General features: G+C 38.1%; 1 protein-coding gene across 1 annotated transcript in view; it reads right to left on the bottom strand.

Moving 5' to 3' along the window:
- Positions 1–2,408: 2,408 nt before the first annotated feature.
- RP1 (RP1 axonemal microtubule associated) overlaps positions 2,409–21,196 on the bottom strand; it is a 203,098-nt gene continuing 184,310 nt past the window's right edge. Inside the window, exons 47-58 of the mRNA XM_063299285.1 lie at positions 21,023–21,171; positions 18,550–18,757; positions 17,059–17,115; positions 16,648–16,826; positions 15,632–15,848; positions 11,473–11,630; positions 10,948–11,023; positions 10,291–10,369; positions 8,654–8,897; positions 5,153–5,235; positions 3,943–4,014; positions 2,409–2,463 (exon numbers count right to left, since the gene is read on the bottom strand). Coding sequence (XP_063155355.1) covers positions 2,409–2,463; positions 3,943–4,014; positions 5,153–5,235; positions 8,654–8,897; positions 10,291–10,369; positions 10,948–11,023; positions 11,473–11,630; positions 15,632–15,848; positions 16,648–16,826; positions 17,059–17,115; positions 18,550–18,757; positions 21,023–21,171 — 1,577 coding nt within the window. The remainder of the gene's footprint in view (positions 2,464–3,942; positions 4,015–5,152; positions 5,236–8,653; positions 8,898–10,290; positions 10,370–10,947; positions 11,024–11,472; positions 11,631–15,631; positions 15,849–16,647; positions 16,827–17,058; positions 17,116–18,549; positions 18,758–21,022; positions 21,172–21,196) is intronic.

Raw genomic sequence — 21,196 nt, 5'->3', positions numbered from 1 at the left:
TTCCTCCCTCCTCCCCCTAATATGCACAAAACAAACAAACAAACAAACAAACAAAACACTGTCACAATTGGAATGAGGATAAGAACACACAGTTCTTTTCAGGGGGTTCTTGGGATTTGGCCTCAAAACTATTTTTTATAAGGTAAGTATTTCATGTGGTTACAGTACATATGACATTGCCACAAACCCATAACCATTTAGATGACATTTTGCCTGGTAGAATAAGCTACCTGTGTATAATGTTACTGAAAAAGTACTTTTATTTCTATAAAAATAAACTTCTATCTCTAGTAAAATATTTCATTATGCAACTGCTCATGACTGACATAAATTGCCCTTTTTTTTCCTATGTAAAAAAGTAACTTGCAATTTCAAATATTGTGAAAGTTTCAATGATACTCACTAAGCCATACACAACAACAAATTTGTTTTATCCTGTGTTTGAATAAAAGTGTTCAGAATGCCTGGTATCACTCTATGTTTTTAATAAGAATTTTATTAAATTTCCAACAAAGATAAAAGCTACACAAAAATAAAAAAACTACAAACAGAAAAAAAAGAATTAAAAAGATGTGAAAACACAGAAGAAAAATTTAAAAAAAAACAGAAAAAGATGACTTCTGACTTTTAACAGCAAGAATATACAACAATTTTCCATAATCAATCCCTTACTCTATATAACCAAAGTCACATTATTTCTATAAATCATACCATTGGCACATTACAAAAATCACTAAATACAATTGCTCCCTCCCCTTATATTAAAAGAAAAAAGTATACATATAGACCCCCTAATCAACTTCCTCCCCAAAATAACATTTATTTGATTATTTCCTTTCTATTACTATTCTATACATTCCTGTCTACTGTAATATACTGTAATATACTGTAATACTGTCTACTATAATAAAAATCAAACTAAAAAACATGTAAATTGTCTGCCATTATACTTAGTAATACAGCGATTTTATGAATCTTAGTCATGTCAAACCCAGAACCAAACATCATTCTTTTTTTTTTTATTATACCTTGATAATCTTAATTCAAATCATTAAAGGTATATGAAGCCACCCAAACCCTTAAAGCAATTCAGATAAATATACTTAAACCTTTATCCCAAAATAAACCAAAGCATTTACATATCTCCACATTATGCACAGAGCTTTTCTTAAAGAAGTCAGACAGTCCAACTGCCCCCCTCAAAAATTTTGACTTCTCTTCAAGAGAACTTCCATACATATTTACCCCTTCTTTTCCAAGGCACACCATCAAAAGATCCATTTTTCTTATGGCTTGCAACCTGATCTGTCCTTTAATTTCTTCAACTCTACTATCCAATCTTCCTCCAGCATCTCAGCAGAAGTCAAAGAGACATTCCTGACACTGTTAAATTCCTCTATTTCATCCACAACATCCCCAACCAAATGAAACATTTTAAAGCTCATATCTTCCACAATGTCTGAATGTCTTGCATAACAAATTGGTACAAATCAGAAAAAAATTGCTTAAGGTCTCGATGGAAATCAGAGAAAGTCTGCTTGAATTCCTCCATGTCTCATGCAGTAGGTTATGGTGCCCCCTAGAAGCTTAACTGGCAAAAGTCAAAGATATGAGGACATTTGAAAGTTGTTTACATGAAGTGAGAGTGAAAAGCAGACTGTTCTCTAGAGAAAATGAACAGGAATCTGAAGGTTCAAATCAGCTGATTCAATGTGCAGGGAAATGGTAATATTTTCAAATCCAGTACAAAAATAATAACAGGAAGACAATTATTTACTCTCAAATCCTGTTTAATATTCGGATGGGAAACAAGCCAAAACTTAAAAAGAATTTAAAAAAAGAATTAACCCTCAAAATAACAATAAGCGCCAAGAGATCCCTCTTTTCCTTCCTGTAAAAAGCCTCTCTTAGGGTACATAAACTTAAAAAAAAATAAATTGGGTGATTTAGAAATGGGTGGCCGGACTTGGTGTCCCTTTAAGGCTACAGTGCGGCTTGGAAGTGGTGATGTCCCAGACTCCCTGCAGCTCTTACCAGATGAGCGGGAATGCTGTCTGCAATCCTCTGGTTACAAGCTACCATTCTGGAGGACAGATGGGATGATTCTGAGTGTTTTCTTTGTCTGTGAAAACACTCCTGGGGCTTCAGGAAAAACCTGCCTGAGCCCAAAAAAAACTGCTGTGTTGTCAGTTCTGCCTGTGGAGTCCCTGGGCACAGCTGTTCAGTCCACCATGTCCCCACCGGAAGTCTCACCTACTATCATTCTTAATGGAATTATTAAAATGTGATATATTGTTCTGACGTTGTTTCATGATAATTACAGTTCTTTCATAATTATAAAATACAAATAAACCAGATCAACTTGAAGTGAGGGGGAAGCACATTCAAATAGGTTCTCAGAAACTTAATTATATGTAAAGCTGCACTACTGTGCGCCCATCATTTTCATCTTCAGCCAGCCATCTGATGAAGAAAATATACATATTTTATTGAAAGAGAAGGTACATTATTGATCAGACTTCCCCAACCTAATTCCATTGACCATGCCAACTGGGATTTATCAAAATTGTAATCCAACATATCTGGAAGGCATAGTTTGGGGAAGTTGCTACAGACATGCAAATCCACTTCCAAAAATAGCATGAATCAGACTGTTTCTCTGTTTGTTTGTTTATTTATTTATTAATTTTTTGTCACCACTCATCTCCCCACAAAGGAGGGACTCTGGATTTGTATAACTACAGACTAGTCAAGGGATGCACAGCTTAAAACAATGAGCATCTGGGTGTATAGATGGAGAAGTGCACAGTAGAAAGGAGAGGAAGAACATTTCCAGATGACCAGTTTTTCCACCCCAACCCTTCTGAATCCAGTTAAAATGCAGGCAAAATGGACCCAACCTATTTTAATTCTTTTTATATTTATTTGAACATCAGGATACTATGAACACAGGCATGTATATATCTTTATGAATCTATAAAAATCACAGAGAATCTAATCAGCACTTGATTTTTAAAAACCAATAATTGAACGCAGTGAACTATCAGCCAACGTGCTGGCCAGGAACCGGGTGCCTTGTTTTGCTCCTCAAAATATATCTCTTGTACTTGTCTTAATAAAAATAAACTTAATAAATTGCTATTATTTCTCATGTTTCTCTTCTCACCAAACTGGCAAATCTTTATCTTATACCAGTATTCTGCCATTTCTGCATGGGGGTCCTTTTACCTAATCATGCCAGCATGCTGCTACAAAAGGATCCCAAGGTGAGAATAAGACAGAGAAAGAATGCCCTTCACTGCAAATACATAAGCTCAAGGTAGCAATACATTCTTCTTATGAAATGGGATTCATTGATTTGAATGGCATTTCCCCATACAATGTAATTGGCATGGGAATACATAAAAATTGCTCACTAGCTCCTGATTATGACATCATATGATCTATGTATTGCATGTATTGTCTGTGTATTGCAAAATTCACCTTCTATTCTTCTGTATAAATATTATTACTTCAAATTTATAATCTTAAAGTTTGCAATCATCAAAAGGATTGAAGGCAACTGCTGTGGGTGTAACCAAAGGGAAGTAGCATGACTGGTAAATGTTTAAGAATTATACTGTAAGTAAAATAAGACAATTCTTTTTTCTCCAATGTCCTATGTGCTGAATGAAGCCATTCTGTGGACTACTGGATTCTTTATTTCTGACATGGGGATTCTGTGGGCCTTCATTTAAATTGAATAAAAATGCTGATGACCACTTACTAATCCCTCTGTTCATAGTCTGAGGCTCAGACCTACTGATTCTCCATTTCTCTTGCATCTGTGACTTTCCTTCTCCTTGGAAAGGGGAAGGTGTTTCCTGGTGTGCAATATTGAATGTTGTAACAATAAAAAAGGCACTCATTAAGACTATCTTATTTAAACAATGCAAAACATACCTGTTACAACTAAAGCTGTAGAGTTCATTCGTAGACATATCTGTGATTTCTACCTTTTCAAGAAACCAGCCACTTGCTGTAAAAAAAAAGGATGAGAATAAAGATCAGATGGGCCCAGATCAGGCCACTTGCAAATGGCTGAATAAAGGCTGCAGCTACTATTCATTTAGACATAAAATGAACTGAATAATTTCAGAAGCAAGTTCAACTGACTTAATTGGGCAAAGGGTGGCTACCACATGCAAGCAGCTAAACTCTGTCAGCAGGGGGCTGTATGGACTCAGTTTCCTATGTCAGCCGAGTAAACAGTGACAAGAGGTTAATTTCCCCCCCCCCTGCTCCCAGCACAATGATAAAATATGAAAACCAGGGCTGCTCTAAAGAACTCCATCGCTTTGTTCATTTTATATGGCCCCAGCCCCAGAATATGGGAAGAAAGGGATGAAATGGGTAAGCTCCCTGACTTTCTGCTGTGTCATTAAGCAGAATTATGCTGTGAGATAAATTCAGCTGAGTGACAAGGGCCAACCAATGACATCCAGTGGATTTTTTGGTTGAGGGGGAACTTGAACTTGGGTCTTCCAGTCCAATGCTCCTAGTGTACTTTTTCAACAACCAGAGTGTTCCAGACATTTTTGTTTAATTTCTGCCTATTACCCAGGCTGGTCTTAAATAGGATGGGATTTTGTAGCCCCAAATATCTGGACGATATCTGGCCTGGGAACCTGCTCTAATTACTATAGTAAACTATGCCAATTTCTTTTCTGAAAAGACATTTATATATACAGGTAGTCCTTGTTTAACAACCACTCGTTAAGTGACCATCAAAACTTACGATAGCGCTGAACGAGTAGTAGTTACGACTGGTACTTATAGCTATTGCAGCATCCCCACGGTCATGTGATCACGATTTGTGATCTTTCCTGCTTACTTCCAACAAGCAAAGTCAATGGGAAAGCCAGCAGGAAGTTGTAAATTGCAGTCATGTGAGATCCTTGCTTAACAACCTGTGCAGTCCTTCCTTAATGACAGCAACTGGGACTGCTGAAACTGCCATCGTTAAGCAGTGTGGTCACATGGTTTTTTGACTCACAACCGCATCACTTAACAATGGAGTTTCTGGTCCAAAACAGCATCGTTTAGTGAGGACTATCTGTATAGATGGTTCAGCACCTACAAAACACAATTCAGTCAAGCAATACAAATACACTTACCAAATCCTTTTCCATCATGCCCAATTTCAATCTTCTGCAGCCTTCCAATATTCTTTGTCTTGATTTTGAATGTGTCAGTCTTTAAAATGAAAAATAGAATTAGCTTTTCAATTATGATAGGTCAAACTTTGGAAAATGGTATGCTTACTTGGTGTGAGTGCTTCCTTAAATAAATTTCAGTTCCACCTTTGCAGCAAAATATATACCACAGTCATAGTATATGAAGTTCTATGTAGCCATTCCTTTGCCAAGAACAAGCAACTGAAACCAGTGGTGCCAGGTAGCCCTGGAGACTCTTCCAGACACCCAGAAGTCTGCCCATCCCCTTAGCTTCTTTCTTGATCAAGAACTGGTCTGAATAAAACAGGGTCAAGGAGATATGGGATTGTTCAACATCAGTGAAGATTTCAGCTAGGTTAGTAATTTCTGTCTCTGCCTGAATTTTTTTCTCCCACATGGTCCAGGAGATGAAGGAAAACCAGCCTAAATAGAAGTCTGGAATTTTGGCCTAATCCAAAAAGATATTATAAGAGGATTCTGGTATTTTTTAAAAAAATACATTTCAAAATACCAGGCAAGTAACTATGGAAACTTCAGCAAAGGATCATTACCTTGTTGTGGTGCTGGAGCTTGAGCACCTCAATGACACCATGAGCTAAACCATGAAGGGCCACCCAAGACGGGAAGGTCATGACAGAGAGGTCAGACTAAATGTGATCCCTGGGGAGGGTAATGGCAACCCACCCCAGTATTCTTGCCGTGAAAACTAAATTGATCAGTACAACCAGAGATATGTCGGTATACCATCGGAAGATGAGACTCCCAGGTTGGAAGATGGTCAAAATGCTACTGGGGAGGAACAGAGGATGAGGTCAACTAGCCCCAGATGTGATGATGCAGCTAGCTCAAAGCCAAAAGGACGGCTAGTGGCCAACGGTGCTGGTGGTGAATGGCGAATCCAATGTTCTAAGGATCAACACACCATTGGAACTTGGAATGTAAGATCTATGAGCCAGGGCAAATTGGATGTGGTTATGGGTGAGATGTCAAGATTAAAAATAGACATTTTGGGCATCAGTGAACTGAAATGGACTGGAATGGGCCACTTCACATCAGATGACCACCAGATCTACTACTGTGGACAAGAGGACGACAGAGGAAATGGAGTAGCCTTCATAATAAATAGTAAAGTGGTAAAGCAGTGCTTGGATACAATCCAAAAAACGATAGAATGGTCTCAATTCGAATTCAGGGCAAGCCATCTAACAACACAGTGATCCAAATATATACCCCAACCACAGATGCTGAAGAAGCTGAAGTAGATCAGTTCTATGAGGATCTGTAGCACCTACTGGACAATATGCCTAAAAGAGACATTATTTTCATCACAGAAGATGGGATGCTAAGGTGGGCAGTCAGATGACACCTGGAATTACAGGTAAGCATGGCCTGGGAGAACAAAACGAAGCAGGACATAGGCTGATAGAATTTTGCCAAGACAACTCACTCTGCATAACAAACACCCTCTTCCAACAGCCTAAGAGATGGCTTTATACATGGACATCACCAGATGGACAACACCGAAATCAGATTGACTACATCCTTTGCAGCCAAAGGTGGTGGACATCTATATAGTCAGTAAAAACAAGACCTGGAGCTGACTGTAGCTCAAATCACGAACTTCTTATTGCACAATTTAGGATCAGACTAAAGAGATTAGGGAAGACCCACAGATCAGCTAGATATGAGCTCACTAATATTCCTAAGGAATATGCAGTGGAGGTGAAGAATAGAGTTAAGGGACTGGATTTAGTAGATAGGGTCCTGGAAGAACTATGGACAGAAGTTCGCAACATTGTCCATGAGGCGGCAACAAAATACATCCCAAAGAAAGAGAAAACCAAGAAGGCAAAATGGCTGTCTGCTGAGACACTAGAAGTAGCCCAAGAAAGAAGGAAAGCAAAAGGCAACAGTGATAGGGGGAGATATGCCCAATTAAATGCAAAATTCCAGAGGTTAGCCAGAAGAGATAAGGAATTATTTTTAAACAAGCAATGCGCGGAATTGGAAGAAGACAATAGAATAGGAAGGACAAGAGACCTCTTCCAGAAAATTAGAAACATTGGAGGTAAATTCCAGGCCAAAATGGGTACGATCAAAAACAAAGATGGCAAGGACCTAACAGAAGAAGAAGAGATCAAGAAAAGGTGGCAAGAATATACAGAAGACCTGTATAGGAAGGATAACAATATCAGGGATATATGTGGTGGTGTGGTCAGTAAGTTAGAGCCAGACATCCTGAAGAGTGAGGCTGAATGGGCCTTAAGAAGCATTGCTAATAACAAGGCATCAGGAGACAATGGTATCCCAACTGAATTATTCAAAATCTTGCAAGATGATCCTGTAAAGGTAATGCGTGGTATATGCCAGCAAATTTGGAAAACACAAGAATGGACATCAGACTGGAAAAAATCAAGTTATATCCCCATACCAAAAAAGGGAAACACTAAAGAATGTTCAAACTATCGAACAGTGGCACTCATTTCACATGCCAGTAAGGTAATGCTCAAGATCCTGCAAGGTAGACTTCAGCAATTCATGGAGCGAGAATTGCCAGATGTACAAGCTGGGTTTAGAAAAGGCAGAGGAACTCGGGACCAAATTGCCAATATCCGATGGATAATGGAAAAAGCCAGGGAGTTTCAGAAAAACATCTATTTCTGTTTTATTGACTATTCTAAAGCCTTTGACTGTGTGGACCATAACAAATTGTGGCAAGTTCTTAGTGGTATGGGGATACCAAGTCATCTTGTCTGCCTCCTGAGGAATCTGTATAACGACCAAGTAGCAACAGTAAGAACAGACCACGGAACAACAAAGATTGGGAAAGGAGTACGGCAGGGCTGTATACTCTCACCCTACCTATTCAACTTGTATGTAGAACACATCATGCAACAAGCTGGGCTTGAGGAATCAGTTGTAGACTGATTTGCTTCTTGTCACAACAACAGACATACTCAGCTTCATTAGTCAGATGAATAAATGGCAACTAGGGCTGTGCAGTGATCTGGATTCGAAGGGGAAAATATGGAGTCTCTGTAGGTGCCCAAACTTACATAGCACCTGTTGGGAACATCTTAAACCAAAGGTATCTTTCTGGGATCACAAGCAAGCTGAGGAGGGCAGCATCACAAGCTCAGGAAAACACATAGTTGCTTTCAGGTGCTCTCAATGCTCTATCTGTATAGCTCTAAATCTGGTTGTGCCACCACTTTTTAAGGAACCATTGGCCAGCCACTGTACAAAAGTAGTAAGAATATCAGCAAAAAGGATATATGGTTTGCCATGCTAGCTGGCACCAGAACAATGGATGAGTGGGATAGTAAACTGGTTTAGCATAGTGCATGAACACCCTCATTTATATATGTTCATCTAAAACTTGTAATATTGATATGGCCAGCTAAAAGAAAGATGTTCACAGGGACAATATTACTTACCTTTCCTCTTTCAAACATATTTTGATGATCCAGAGAGGTTTTGAGCTGAATTAAATGAGATGTGTCCATGTCTCCAAACAAAATTATGTGAACACTGGCATTAGTTCCAGCCCCTCTTTTATCACCAGTGTACACTTTAATAGTATGTTCTATCAGATTTTCTGGTCCATTATCTTCTTTAGTAACCAGAGAGAGAGGGATTTCTCTCCTTATTTCAGGTTTATCAGTGTCCAAATGGAATGTTCTAAAAATAATTTTAAAAGACAAGCCATATACAGAGTTTGATATGAAATTGAATAAAGAAAAAACAAATACATTTTTTAAAAAATGTATATAATGACTCCTTTCCTTGAGAGTCAGTTTCATCCAGTGCACTGTTCATCCAGTGCATGCTGGCTGGAGAATTCTGGGAGTTGAAGTCCACACATCTTAAGGTTGCTAAGGTTGAGAAACACTGCACTAGTGGTTTAAGGCACCAGGCTAAAAACTGGGAGACCATGAGTTCTAGTCCTAACTTAGGCACAAAGCCAGCAGGTGACTTTGGGCCAGTCAGTCTCTCTCAGCCCTAGGATGGAGTTCTGAAAATGATGCCAGGAAAACCGCAAGGCAATCACCAGGAATCAAGACTGACCTGAAGGCACCAATCATCATCATCATCATCATCCCCATAACTAAAAGTACTCTAATAAATAAAAAGAAAAGGATAATTAATGTTAATATGGGCATGTGTGTCTCTGAGTGTTCTTTCTGTATGGTAATGTGAAGCTCACTTTCCAACTGTCAGAGGTGTAAGTTTTGGCAGGGTCTTCTGGCTGAGATCATCATTGCCACAGCTGTTAAGCAGCTGGGAGGGTGGAGCCATTTCTCTAACAGCCAACAGTGGGCAACAGAAGGGAGGGTCAGGTAGCTGCTGGAAGAAAGATAGTTTTACTCATGCTGGTCAAACCCTTTCAAAAAATCTCCCTGGTGGGTAAGCTTATCCTGCCTGAGAATTACTTCTAAGATTTCAATTACTCTATTTGCATGCTACCATAATTTTTATAACTACCTCCTATAAAAGACCTTAATTTTTGCCTTCAGTTGGATTTATCTTTCTCCTCTGCTGTTTCCCAACATCCCTTTCAGGTTACAGGTTTTTCTGATGTGAGCTGAAGCTTCAGGGAGCTGGCTAGGCCTCATTTACAAGACTTGGTGCTGAATCTTACAAGGACAGTTGTGAACGAATGCCTCTTCTAGTTAATCACCACCTCACTCTGTCTTTTGGAAGCACACAACACCCCTGCCCTCATAGATTGCACACTTGCCCTCAAAGGGGTATGTGTGGCAGTCTGCAGTGAGCTGAGTTTTTTTTTTAAAGAAACACAGCAATGTGAACTATAGCATTAAAACTTGCCAGCTCAAGACTGTTTGCTGTCTGAAAAGGAGAATCAAAGTTTCATCTCCTCTTCTGCATCCACCAAGAGCTATGGAATTCATAGCCAGTCAGATTATTTTGGCATGTGAGTCAGAAAAATCCAAGATACTCCCTTTTTGGTGGCAAGTACACCATAATAACAAAGTACAGTATTGATTAGCAGCCCTTTCTTAATACCCCAGATTTGCCTCTGGAGATTCATCCTTATATTTCTCATACTCACTCGTTCACTTCAAATATGTACACAGGCTCTTGCTTGAGAGCTTCCTTTAAGTGCAAGGCTTTAATTGCCAGTTTGCAGGCTGCATTAGAAGCAACAGATGATTAAAATATTTCTTTTCATGCCAATGCTACTATCAAATTATATTAAGTACCAGTAAATAATAGCATTACAAGTCTATTCATTCTGCCAGTAGTCACACTATTTTAAAACTCAGACTGGAAAGATTTTCTGTTTAATATACCCACAGGTGTCCCCAGCTATCAATTTAATACCTACTGTACCTCCCATATAATAAGTACCAGGAGAAGACTGTAGGACTTCTGTTCAAATAAATGCGATTTAAAAGATACATTTACTCTACAGATCAGTGATAGAACACAGAGTCTACATTTACAGAAGTCTGAGGCTCAGTTCCTGGCATTTCTAAATTAAGCTGGGGGAACTGCCTGAAACTGTTAAAAAATGCTGTCCATCACTATCAGTTATATTCTTCTAGATGGAGCAGTGATCTTACTCAGCATAATGCTGCTTCCTATTTCCAAACCATTTAATGAAACCTCAGAGAGTCTGATTCTATGTACTACAGTATACCTATCTAGCATAAATGTTACATTGCAACATTCTTTTATTAATGTCTTCACAGTGAAAGAAACTTACATGATGTGTTTCCAATGAGAAGGACAATTTTGTGCAATTTTCCCAAATCCACAGCATCTATCTGACCTGTAAATGACTAAACAAATCAGGTGGCATTTCAGTAAGGGCAGAATTTATGATATATTCAATGCTAATTGTAAGTGTGTGTGTATTTCTGTCTGTCTGTCTAATGAGAGCCAGTTCAGTGTAATGGTTAAGCCACCAGGCTAGAAACTGGGAGTCTGTGAGTTCTAGTCCCACCTTAAGCACAAAGCCAGCTGGGTGACCTTGGGCCAGTCACTTTCTCTCAGCCCTAAGGAGGAGGCAATGGCAAACCACTTCTGAAAAACCTTTCCAAGAAAACTGCGGGGACTACTCCAGGCAGTTGCCAGGAGTCAACACTGACTCAAAGGCACAAATATACAGTGTATGTATGTATGTATATTATATATGTAATAAATATACAGTAAGTGTGTGTGTATAAATAAATAAAATTTTGGAATGGAAATTTTATTGTTTTCAGATAACAGTGAGAAACTTAATTACCTCCCCAGCTTCTCCATTCTGAATTGTAGCTGATGGAGACAACAAAAGTCTTCTGCCTTCAGTGTCTCCATTGGTTCCATATAAATTCAGAGAGATGGGCACCATGTTTATTTTGCTCACAGTATCATTGCAGAATATTTTTATATCATATGTAATCACTGTAAAATAAAAATGAATGCCAAATCTGATGTAACAGATGGCATAGCCATTCCATTATTCATTAAATATTCCTTCCTGATATATGCTAGGATTCACATGATGCAATATTGTCTATGCATGCATTCATCATTACAAAGTAACTGATTAAAAACATATACTGAATATCTTTATATTCCCAAAGTCTTCCCCCTACTTTCTCTCTCTCTTTAGCATTGATGAGAGTATAGCTAAGGCAGATACTTCAGTCTATCTGATCTGCTAATCCATCTAGATCTCTCATTCTGCCATCCAGACAGCCAAATATTGAACCATTCCCACAATCAAAGATTTTGCATTCCAAATCTGAAGCACACTTTACTCAGTACATGGAAACTGCAATTATGCAAAATTATCCTTAAAAAATCCAGAAGAATCAAAATATTGATAAAGTTAAAGTTGGGTTGGGGAATGAGTAGTCTGCCTAATGAATGAACCACATAGCACAGTAATGGAATCAATGCTTTAGTAGATTGGCATCAGGACTCAAGTCCTGTGAGCCCAAAGATAGTTAGGACCTGGAAAAATCACATTCCATAATTCTCTGTGGCAACCTGTTTTTGAAGTTGAAGTGAGTTTCAGATGTACTATAGCTTGAACCACTCCTTTTTACCAGGGCAAAATTGGAAACTTTGTACTGTATCACATAGGACTCGTTTTCCAACAATCTAACTATCCTGGTTACTCTTCTTTGGATAAGCCCTCTTTGTCAAAATCTTTCTTAAAACATGACAACCAAAACTGGGCTCAGTGCTCTGTGCAGTTAAACTATTACCATTAAACTATAATCTGGTCCCTATGTAACTTGAAGATACATTTATTTTGTAGCAACCAAATCATTCTGCTAATCTGTTCAATTATTTATTTAGATATTGCATAGCACCCAATTACATACGTGTTTAGGAGCTTCACAACTGAAACAGAATAATAAAATAATATATATAATCACAACTTTTAAAAAAGAATTTAATATTAAATGCTTCCCTGAATTTAAAAAAAAATATCTTACAAAGGCATTTAAGATGGCCAACTAGCAGAGGATGACCGATCTTAGCAAGAGAAAATTCCTTTAGTCTAAAACCATCCATCAAGAAGACCCTAGTGCCTGTATACTCCAGCCAGTAGTATAGAATGACCAGAGCATCTCCCCCAAGTGACGATGTCTATTTGGGGAAGGAAGCAGGCTTGAGATGGTCAGCAAGGTAAGCAGACCCCAAGCCACAAAAGGCTTTACATATAGTTAGTAAAATCATGAAGGATACCCATGAGGCTGCAGGCAGCTAATGAAGCTGCTGAAGCATGGGAATGATAGCAGAGAACTTTGGACACCTTGGAAACAATTGTGCTACTGTATTCTGCACTGCCTACAGTAGCTGGATTTGCTTCAAAGGAAGCACCACATAGAGTAAGCCTAGAGTCCAACCTGAAGATAATCAGAGCATGCATGACCAAGTGAAGGCACAGGTGACAGAAAGAGACAGAGCTACAGAGCTGTCTCAGTTGACAGAAGCAGCTCCAGACCCCAATAATTGCCTGAGATGACATGGTAAGCCATTGGTCTAAGTTACTCAGACCATAGATACTACATAGATCACTATCATTTTACACTTATGACTGGCTTTCTTTAGATATACATGCAAATGTATATCTAATTTTAGAATTAATCGTGCTGAATTTTATTGCATTTATTTTGGCTCAGTAGTTCAGCCTGCTCAGAACCCTTTTATTCAGACTGTCTTCAGTAGTGTTGGCTAGTTTTGTAGCACCTGTATTATTTGTATATTTCAAGTCTGAACGGAAGTGGAAAAGGTAGCTCAGTACATAGGTAAAGGTAAAGGTTTCCCTTGACGTAAAGTCCAGTCGTGTCCGACTCTAGGGGGCGGTGCTCATCTCCGTTTCAAAGCCTTGGAGCCGGCGTTGTCCATAGGACACTTCCGGGTCATGTGGCCAGCATGACTCACGGAACGCCGTTACCTTCCCGCCGAAGCGGTATCAATTAATCTACTCACATTTGCATGTTTTCGAACTGCTTGGTGTGCAGAAGCTGGGACGAGCAACGGGAGCTCACCCTGCCGCGCGGTTTCAAACCGCCGACCTTCCGATCGACAGCTCAGCGGTTTAACCCGCAGCGCCACCGCATCCCCTAGCTCAGTACATAGTTCACCACAAAAGTCAAATGAATTCATTCAGTCCATTTTACAGTTCTACAAATAAGAATCAATCCTCCACCAATCAATATAAATCTACAGTATTGCATCCACTCAACCAAATAGGCTCTCTGGTATTAATAATAATAAGCTAAGTGGTTTCTTGAGAAAAGAACTCTTTGCCAACATCTGGACAATGTTTTTACTGTCTGTAGGAACCAAACAGCAGATGGCTGACTGGCTGACATTGCTGGGAACACAGCTATACTGAGAGAATAAGCATCACCATTATAGAAGTATCAAGCAGTAGAATTCAGAAACCAACCACTGCAAAGATATGAAGCTGAGTTGGTCCCACTGAATTCAGTGAAACAGAATTAGCTTAAATCAAGTGCTCTGATTCAACTAGTTTATGCAACTGGCTATTAATATTCATGTCTATGGCAAATTTAATATCACCGGTGAAATCCAGAAAAAGAAATGTATTTAAACCAAAGGATTCTTATGATCCATGTATCAAATTTATTATTTTGAATCATGATCAGTTCAGTTACATAAAATATTCAACATTTAATTTAGCATGGCTAATCATGTAATTTAATAAAATATTTGAGTTCAGTGGCAATTCTTTTCATTCTTCAGAAATAGAAATTCATTTTTGCAAAACACAAATTGCATTACATTTACATCTTTTTCCCAAAATGCACACCAATGTTCACATCCAGGAGCAAGACCTTTTCTGATACCCAATTTGATAATTTAATATTACTTATACATTCACCATGAAAAAAACGCAACATTAGTAGTACAGATTTTATAAGTAGTGTGTGCCAAATTTCTAGAATGTGATTTAGATCCATTTCTGTCCCTATTTGATACATATGTGTTTTCACATGTGTACCATTTCATGTGAAAAATCAGTAGCATGTTGAATACATGTCCATTTACTCTGTCTCATTATAGACACAACCTCATAAATATATCTCTGGGGAGAAAAAGTAATCTCTACTACTAACAAGATGAAATGCCTTCACATTGCTTTTATTTCAATTATTAGTCTATATATAGTTGACTGATAAACTGCTTTTTAACTGATTAAAACCAGCATTTCACTGATTACATTTGCAGTGCCAATATCTCATCATGAACATCCCTTTTGATGTATTAAATGAAGTGTGAGCCTGCTACAAACACAACCTACTTTTGATTGGGGCTCTTTCTATTTTCCCTATCTTTTTATGTGGTGAAAACAGGGATTGAACATCAAGGATCTCAAAGATCCATATTTCCTTTTCATAGTTCTCCTTTGTTGCACTCTTATTCTATGTAGAAATAAATGCCTGAATATGGATATCAAGACAGCATCTCAACAAATAGTAGTAAGTATCAACAATGAAAGCTGAGGACTGTTCCAAGTCTTCTACACAAAAGTGAAGGGAAGGCAACTCTCCCATTGCTATAACACAAGACACTTGTGTAAGTAACACATAGGAACCAATATATCCCCTCAAAATACACATTCTCAGCTGTCACCATTACAGCATGCCCTAAACCCTTAAGCTACAGTATAATTGAAACAATTAAACCTCTCTCTCCTGTGCAGATATGAGTGTCCGCTACTCTCACACACAAACATTTCAAATGGAGGGTTTAACCTTAAAATATTGTCCTGAAAAGAGTAACATTTTTTTCAGTATATAGAAGCCTTGTCATTTTATGGCATAGCTACTTAAAGGAAATTAAAATGACCTCCCTTGATAAGCATCTGAGTTGTAGTTTCTGAGGTACTCAGTGGCCTAATGCCAGTGGATACATACCAGAAAGTGCTTCCCTTAATGGCCATTCTATAGGGAACTCAATCCACTGGTCTCCATTAAGAAGAGGAAGCGTTTCATTTAATGAGAGACTAAAGGTATCCAGGGTTACGGTGTTCTGGATTTTGCAGTGATGAAACAATTGCCATATGTTTTCTCCCAAGTGATGAACCCCAATCTTCACTTTATAAAGTGTTCCCAGATCAGATGGGAAATACACCTGAAAGAGAACAGCACAATAAGTAGTTTTCTATTGTGATTAAATGGACTTTAAATAATATTTTGAAATGATGTTTTCTTAGGCATTGTCTGTTCTTGCTGATCTTAGAGGGATCACAACAGGCTAATATGGATGGTTCAGGAAATCTTATTTTCTAAGCCCACATCTCATTTTTTAAAAACACGGACCAATCAATCAAATAATCAACTGATGTGCTAATGCAAATCTTTGGTATTAATATGAGAATACACATTAGTATTATTTTGCATTTAGTGGCATTCTCCTTTTTAAATATGTTCATTATAATATGTCAACAGTGATATCAAATGAGATTTTATGAAATAATCAACCAGATCAAGAAGGAGCAAAGAATTCAGGACTGGCCCTTTTTTGCCTGAAGCAAAAATCAAACAGGGTGGGATCCTTACACCATTCCTTAAGACAGTACAATAGCTTACCGACTGTAGGGTAGGGGATTTAGAGGAAAGAGTGAGAGACAGTCACTGTTGTTTTACCCTCTAGAGCAGGGTTTCTCAACCTTGGCAACTTTAAGATGTGTGGACTTCAACTCCCAGAATTCCCCAGCCAGCCATTGTCCACACATCTTAAAGTTGCCAAGGTTGAGAAACCCTGCTCTAGATCAAACTCTCTGAGGCAATTGCCTCACTCTACCTTAGTGGTAAGGCTGGTCCTGAAAAAAATTCTTGGTTAAATTGAACAGCTATGTCTATGTTTTATCTCTGTACAAATAATTTACATGTGCAAGGCAAAGATAATATGGAGTACATATTTATTTTACATCAAATGTTATTTTGTTATCAGCTTGAACTTCTGCTTTGCTCTTCAAGGAAATTGGTTCAGATTTGCCACTGTTTCCATAGAACACCCAAATCAGTTTAGCAATGTTTTCCCAAGACTCTTCCAATGCTTTTGACGAATCTTCACGACATGCAGTGCAACAAATCTTCCATAGACCTTCTAAAAAAATAAAAGAGAATAGTGTTATGGAAAGGATATCCAAACTGTTTGAATCTGGTATATATTAATCAGTAAATATGTTAGGCTGGAATGTTACATCAGGTTATGTTTCACTATTTAAACATAATTATAATAATTGATATTGCCAACAACAGCAAAGTATTTTTAAAATAAAATATTTATTCAAACAGTCAGAGGCGGCATGGATTGGTGTTACATACAGTAAAAGTACCTGATTTCATATTTTGGTCTTGTAACAATAAGGCAGTTGTGTTTCTCCTTTCCAGTACTTCTAATTAAAAAAGAGAGAGAGAAAGAGAGAGAGAAATGTATTAATCTTTTTGTAAAATAATGCTGAAATGACCATAGATGTGATAAATCTAGAGAAACCTAAATCCTTAACTTACATTCAATGTTTGCTACTCATATTTTCTTTATAGAATTGGAGACAGTTTCCTGGAAGGAAGATTACTAGAATCTGCTGTGGTTTCCTACTTCATGGAGAACACAGCTAGGCTTGCATCATCAGTTAATGTTGGTCTTTGGCCAATGCCACAACTTACTGTAATGTGTAGTTGGGATCCTAATGGCTTAAAGATACTAACTGAACTGTTTGAGTGCACCAAGCTATGTCTTCGGTCTTTTACCAGGAAAGCAGGAGTAGTTAATTTTATATACAGCCAGCAAGTTTTGTCAGTTTTTCAGAACATACTTTATTTCTTTTTGATTAAAATGAAGCATTTGAATGCAGGTATATGTGTCTAAAGAGAGCCAGTTTGATGTAGTGGTTAAGGCATCAGGCTAGAAACCAGGCGACTGTGAGTTCTAGTCCTGCCTGAGGCATGAAGCCATCTGGGTGACCTTGGGCCAGTCACTCTCTCTCAGCCCTAGGAAGGAGGCAATGGCAAACCACTTCTGAAAAACCTTGCCAAGAAAACTGCAGGGACTTGTCCAGGCAGTCTCTGAGAATCAGATATGATTGAACAGATTAAAAAAAAGTGTCTAAAGTGTGTGTATGAAAGAGAGGGAAGCAGAGCAACTGAGAGGGAAGACAGTGGAAGAGAAGGCAGCTACTGGTAGAGTGATACCTAAGAATGTAATCAACAAGATCTTTGCCTTTACAAGCCAGCTTTTCCCATAATGTGAAAGGATGGAAGAGTTCTTTTGTTAAAACAGGGGATGATGGGGCTATTCCCTGAGCATAATAAATATGGTTTCATGGCTAACTTGGAATACATAAAACCAATGAAAACTAAAAAGAAAAACTAAAAAAAGTCTTCATGTTTTTCCAGAAGTATCTTAAGAAAGTTTTGAAAAACCAAAAGGTACAAGAAAGAAAATTGCCCATTGATAATAAATCATAGCTTATCAAACATATTAATATGTCCCCTGAGCAGTAAGAATTATTGAGAATATTCCCTGTTTATCATAGCACCTCACCCAATCCGTTCTGAAAGAATCACAAAGAGAAAAATTGGTAATTGGTAATAGCCACTTTCATAAATTGATATTATACTTGGTTGCAACTTGCAACATTGAATTAATACTCTGTAATCTTATTGCTAAGTTGGCTTTGAAAATTGCTTTGATAAGCAAAGATTCTGCATAGTGTGCTTTCTGTTATACAGGCTTATAATAAACAGAAAAATTGGCATGTTCTGCCATTACGAAGGAGATTATTCACAATTAATCTCAAATAAACAATGTCTCAGATAACACTGACCGGTAGCATTTAGAGTTACTGAGGCATATCTTTTCTTCTCAATTCTGTCTTTCAGCCATGTTTGTGCCATAAAGAGTGTCTCTTTTCCTTCAAACGGTGGCTCTTTCACCATAACCTTCTGGAGGTGCCAGTCAGAGCCTTTTGCTTTTTCCACAAGAAGCTGATACAGAGTTCCAATATCTACTGCTTCTATTGGAAAAACATCCACCTAGAAGGACCAGAGTCAGCACACCAAAGATTTAATAAAGAGAATAATGAGATTGATACATCCAACTATAAAACTATCAAGCATATAAAAGCAGCAGGAAAGTGAAGCTCAATGCTTTATTCTTGTTTGACAACCAATAATCTGCATGCCAGCACCACCTTCCCTGCTGTTGTAGGGGTGTTGCCAACCTTTAGATTACATTTGTCTTTTCTGTCTACAGTTTGCAGAATTCTTCTCCACATAACTCTGCAACCCATTGATTTAGCTATATGAACAATATCAAATCCAATTTTATGAGCAAAAACACAACTCATAGAATTTATAAGCCATTTTTTTCCCTAAATCAGCCTCATTACAATCAATTGGTGCAATCCATAACTAGCAGCCTGTGGGCTACACTTTAATAATCAAATAATATATTTGTCATCTATTTGTCATCTCTCTCTCTCTCCTTTTTTTGAAGAGCTGGCCAGTTCAAACTCAAGTTTAAAATTGAAAGCAGCATCAAAGGAAGTTAGGGTTCTGGAGATGCCCATCCATAATCCCCCAACACAGTAGGAGATTGAGTAGGCAATCAGGTCAACTGCTATTGTCTTCCCCAGAATGACATGTGCAATATTTCTAGGACACACTATGTTGACTATATTTACTGTGATGCATTATTTATTTTATGTAAGCTGCTGAGAGACTTTTGATTGTGGCACGATAGGAATATGTTAAGTAAATAAATAAATGTGAAAAAAAATAGATTTTGTATTTGAACTTTCTCATCAACAAATTCAACTAGGTTTACTGTATCTGGGCTGCAAAATTCCAGACAACCATTAGATGGCAGCAAGGAGATTCAGAACACTACCACATTTTGGAGTTTTGCCAAATGGTAGCCCTAAATTTAATAGTCATAGAGAAAGCAAAATATATTGACCCATTTCCAACTGACTTTAGCATGAGCTATGCAGTCTTGGCTGGCCTGATGGCTGATATACAGTATGTTTTAGGGCCAACAGAGGAGGTATTATTCTAATGGTTCTTCTTGACTTCTCACAAGGTTTCAGTATTATCAACTATGGAAGTTTCCCAAATTGCCAGAAAGATTTGGGAATAGGAGGTATGCCTTTGCAGTAGTACTCTTCCCATCTCTCAAGCAGATTTTATATAGTGTGACTTGGAGTCAACTGGTCCTCAGAACAAGAGTGTTTCAGGATTCTATCCTGTCTCCACTGCTTTCAATATCTATATGAAAGTGCTGGCGTAGATCATCAGGAGATTTAGAACTGGGTATTTTTAGTGTCAGATTTCCCTGATCAGCAAGCAACATGACCTAGCTCAACTCTTCAGCCTGATTTGGCTGAAGGGTCACAGATACGACTTGGCTAAATTAGAGTCTTATTCACACAAGGATTAAGCCATACACTACAATTGACTGCCCAGTGTAATACAAAGATATCAGGGACTTTTATAAATTCTGAATGGATTAAACTTGAAGCTTCTTTCTTCTGTCCTTCCAAACTAACTGATACTTGGTGCAGTGCTTGGTGGCCTTGTAGCCTAGTAGCTGTGTGTTTACATAATCACCATCTCTAGCTTGGGAAGTAGTTACTACCTCATCAGCTTCAATCCTTAAAACAGGTATATTGCTAACACCAAGATTTATTTCTCTGACACTTCTTCAGGAAATGGTGTGACTCCTTTGAATGCCTGCTTGCAGTGAATAATGGACTGCGTAAGGGATAATCAATTGAAACTGAACCCAGACAGGACAGAGGAGTTTGTTGTGAGGGGCCATATTTCCAGATTAGTGGTAAATCTGCCTTCTCCAAATGGGAACATGCTCTTCCAGAAGGAATAAGTAGGCAGTTTGGGGGTGACTACGGACATGATCCTTTTTCTAGTTTTCCTGCCTGAGGCAAAGGCCAGAAGGGCCTTTTATCAGCTTTGGTTGATAAGCCAACCATAGACCTTTTCTGGAAAATACTTAAAAGTGGGTGTTATAGCCCAAGGAATGCTTTTTGTTTTTGTACTGTCTTCTGAATATTTCCCTCCAGACCATCTCCATGGCTGTCTACACTCCCTTGTTCCATCTCCATCCTCATGCCAATCAACCATCATATTCTGAATTAGGATCGCATCCTAGGTGTCTTATCAAAGAGCACTATTATATATCTCTCCATGTAGGATTTATGTAAAGGTATTTATATCACTATACATCTATATTTAAAATCATAAATACATACCCTTGTTTGTTTGTTTATTTGAAAGTCTTACCTTTCCTTCAGTAAAACATTCCTGCCCATTCCTGCATAATTTTCTCCGGCCTGTGTCTCCCATTGACCCTTTTAAAGTGACATACACATCAGAGTCTGTACCTGATTTTGGGGATGAATCCGTTGAGATATATAGAACATACTGTTTAACTAAAGACAAAAAAAGAAAAAAATC

Source organism: Candoia aspera, chromosome 3 (assembly GCF_035149785.1).
Source record: "Candoia aspera isolate rCanAsp1 chromosome 3, rCanAsp1.hap2, whole genome shotgun sequence".
NCBI lineage: Eukaryota > Metazoa > Chordata > Lepidosauria > Squamata > Boidae > Candoia > Candoia aspera.
The sequence above is the reverse complement of the archived record's forward strand: the minus strand, read 5'-3'. Positions and strand labels throughout refer to the sequence as shown.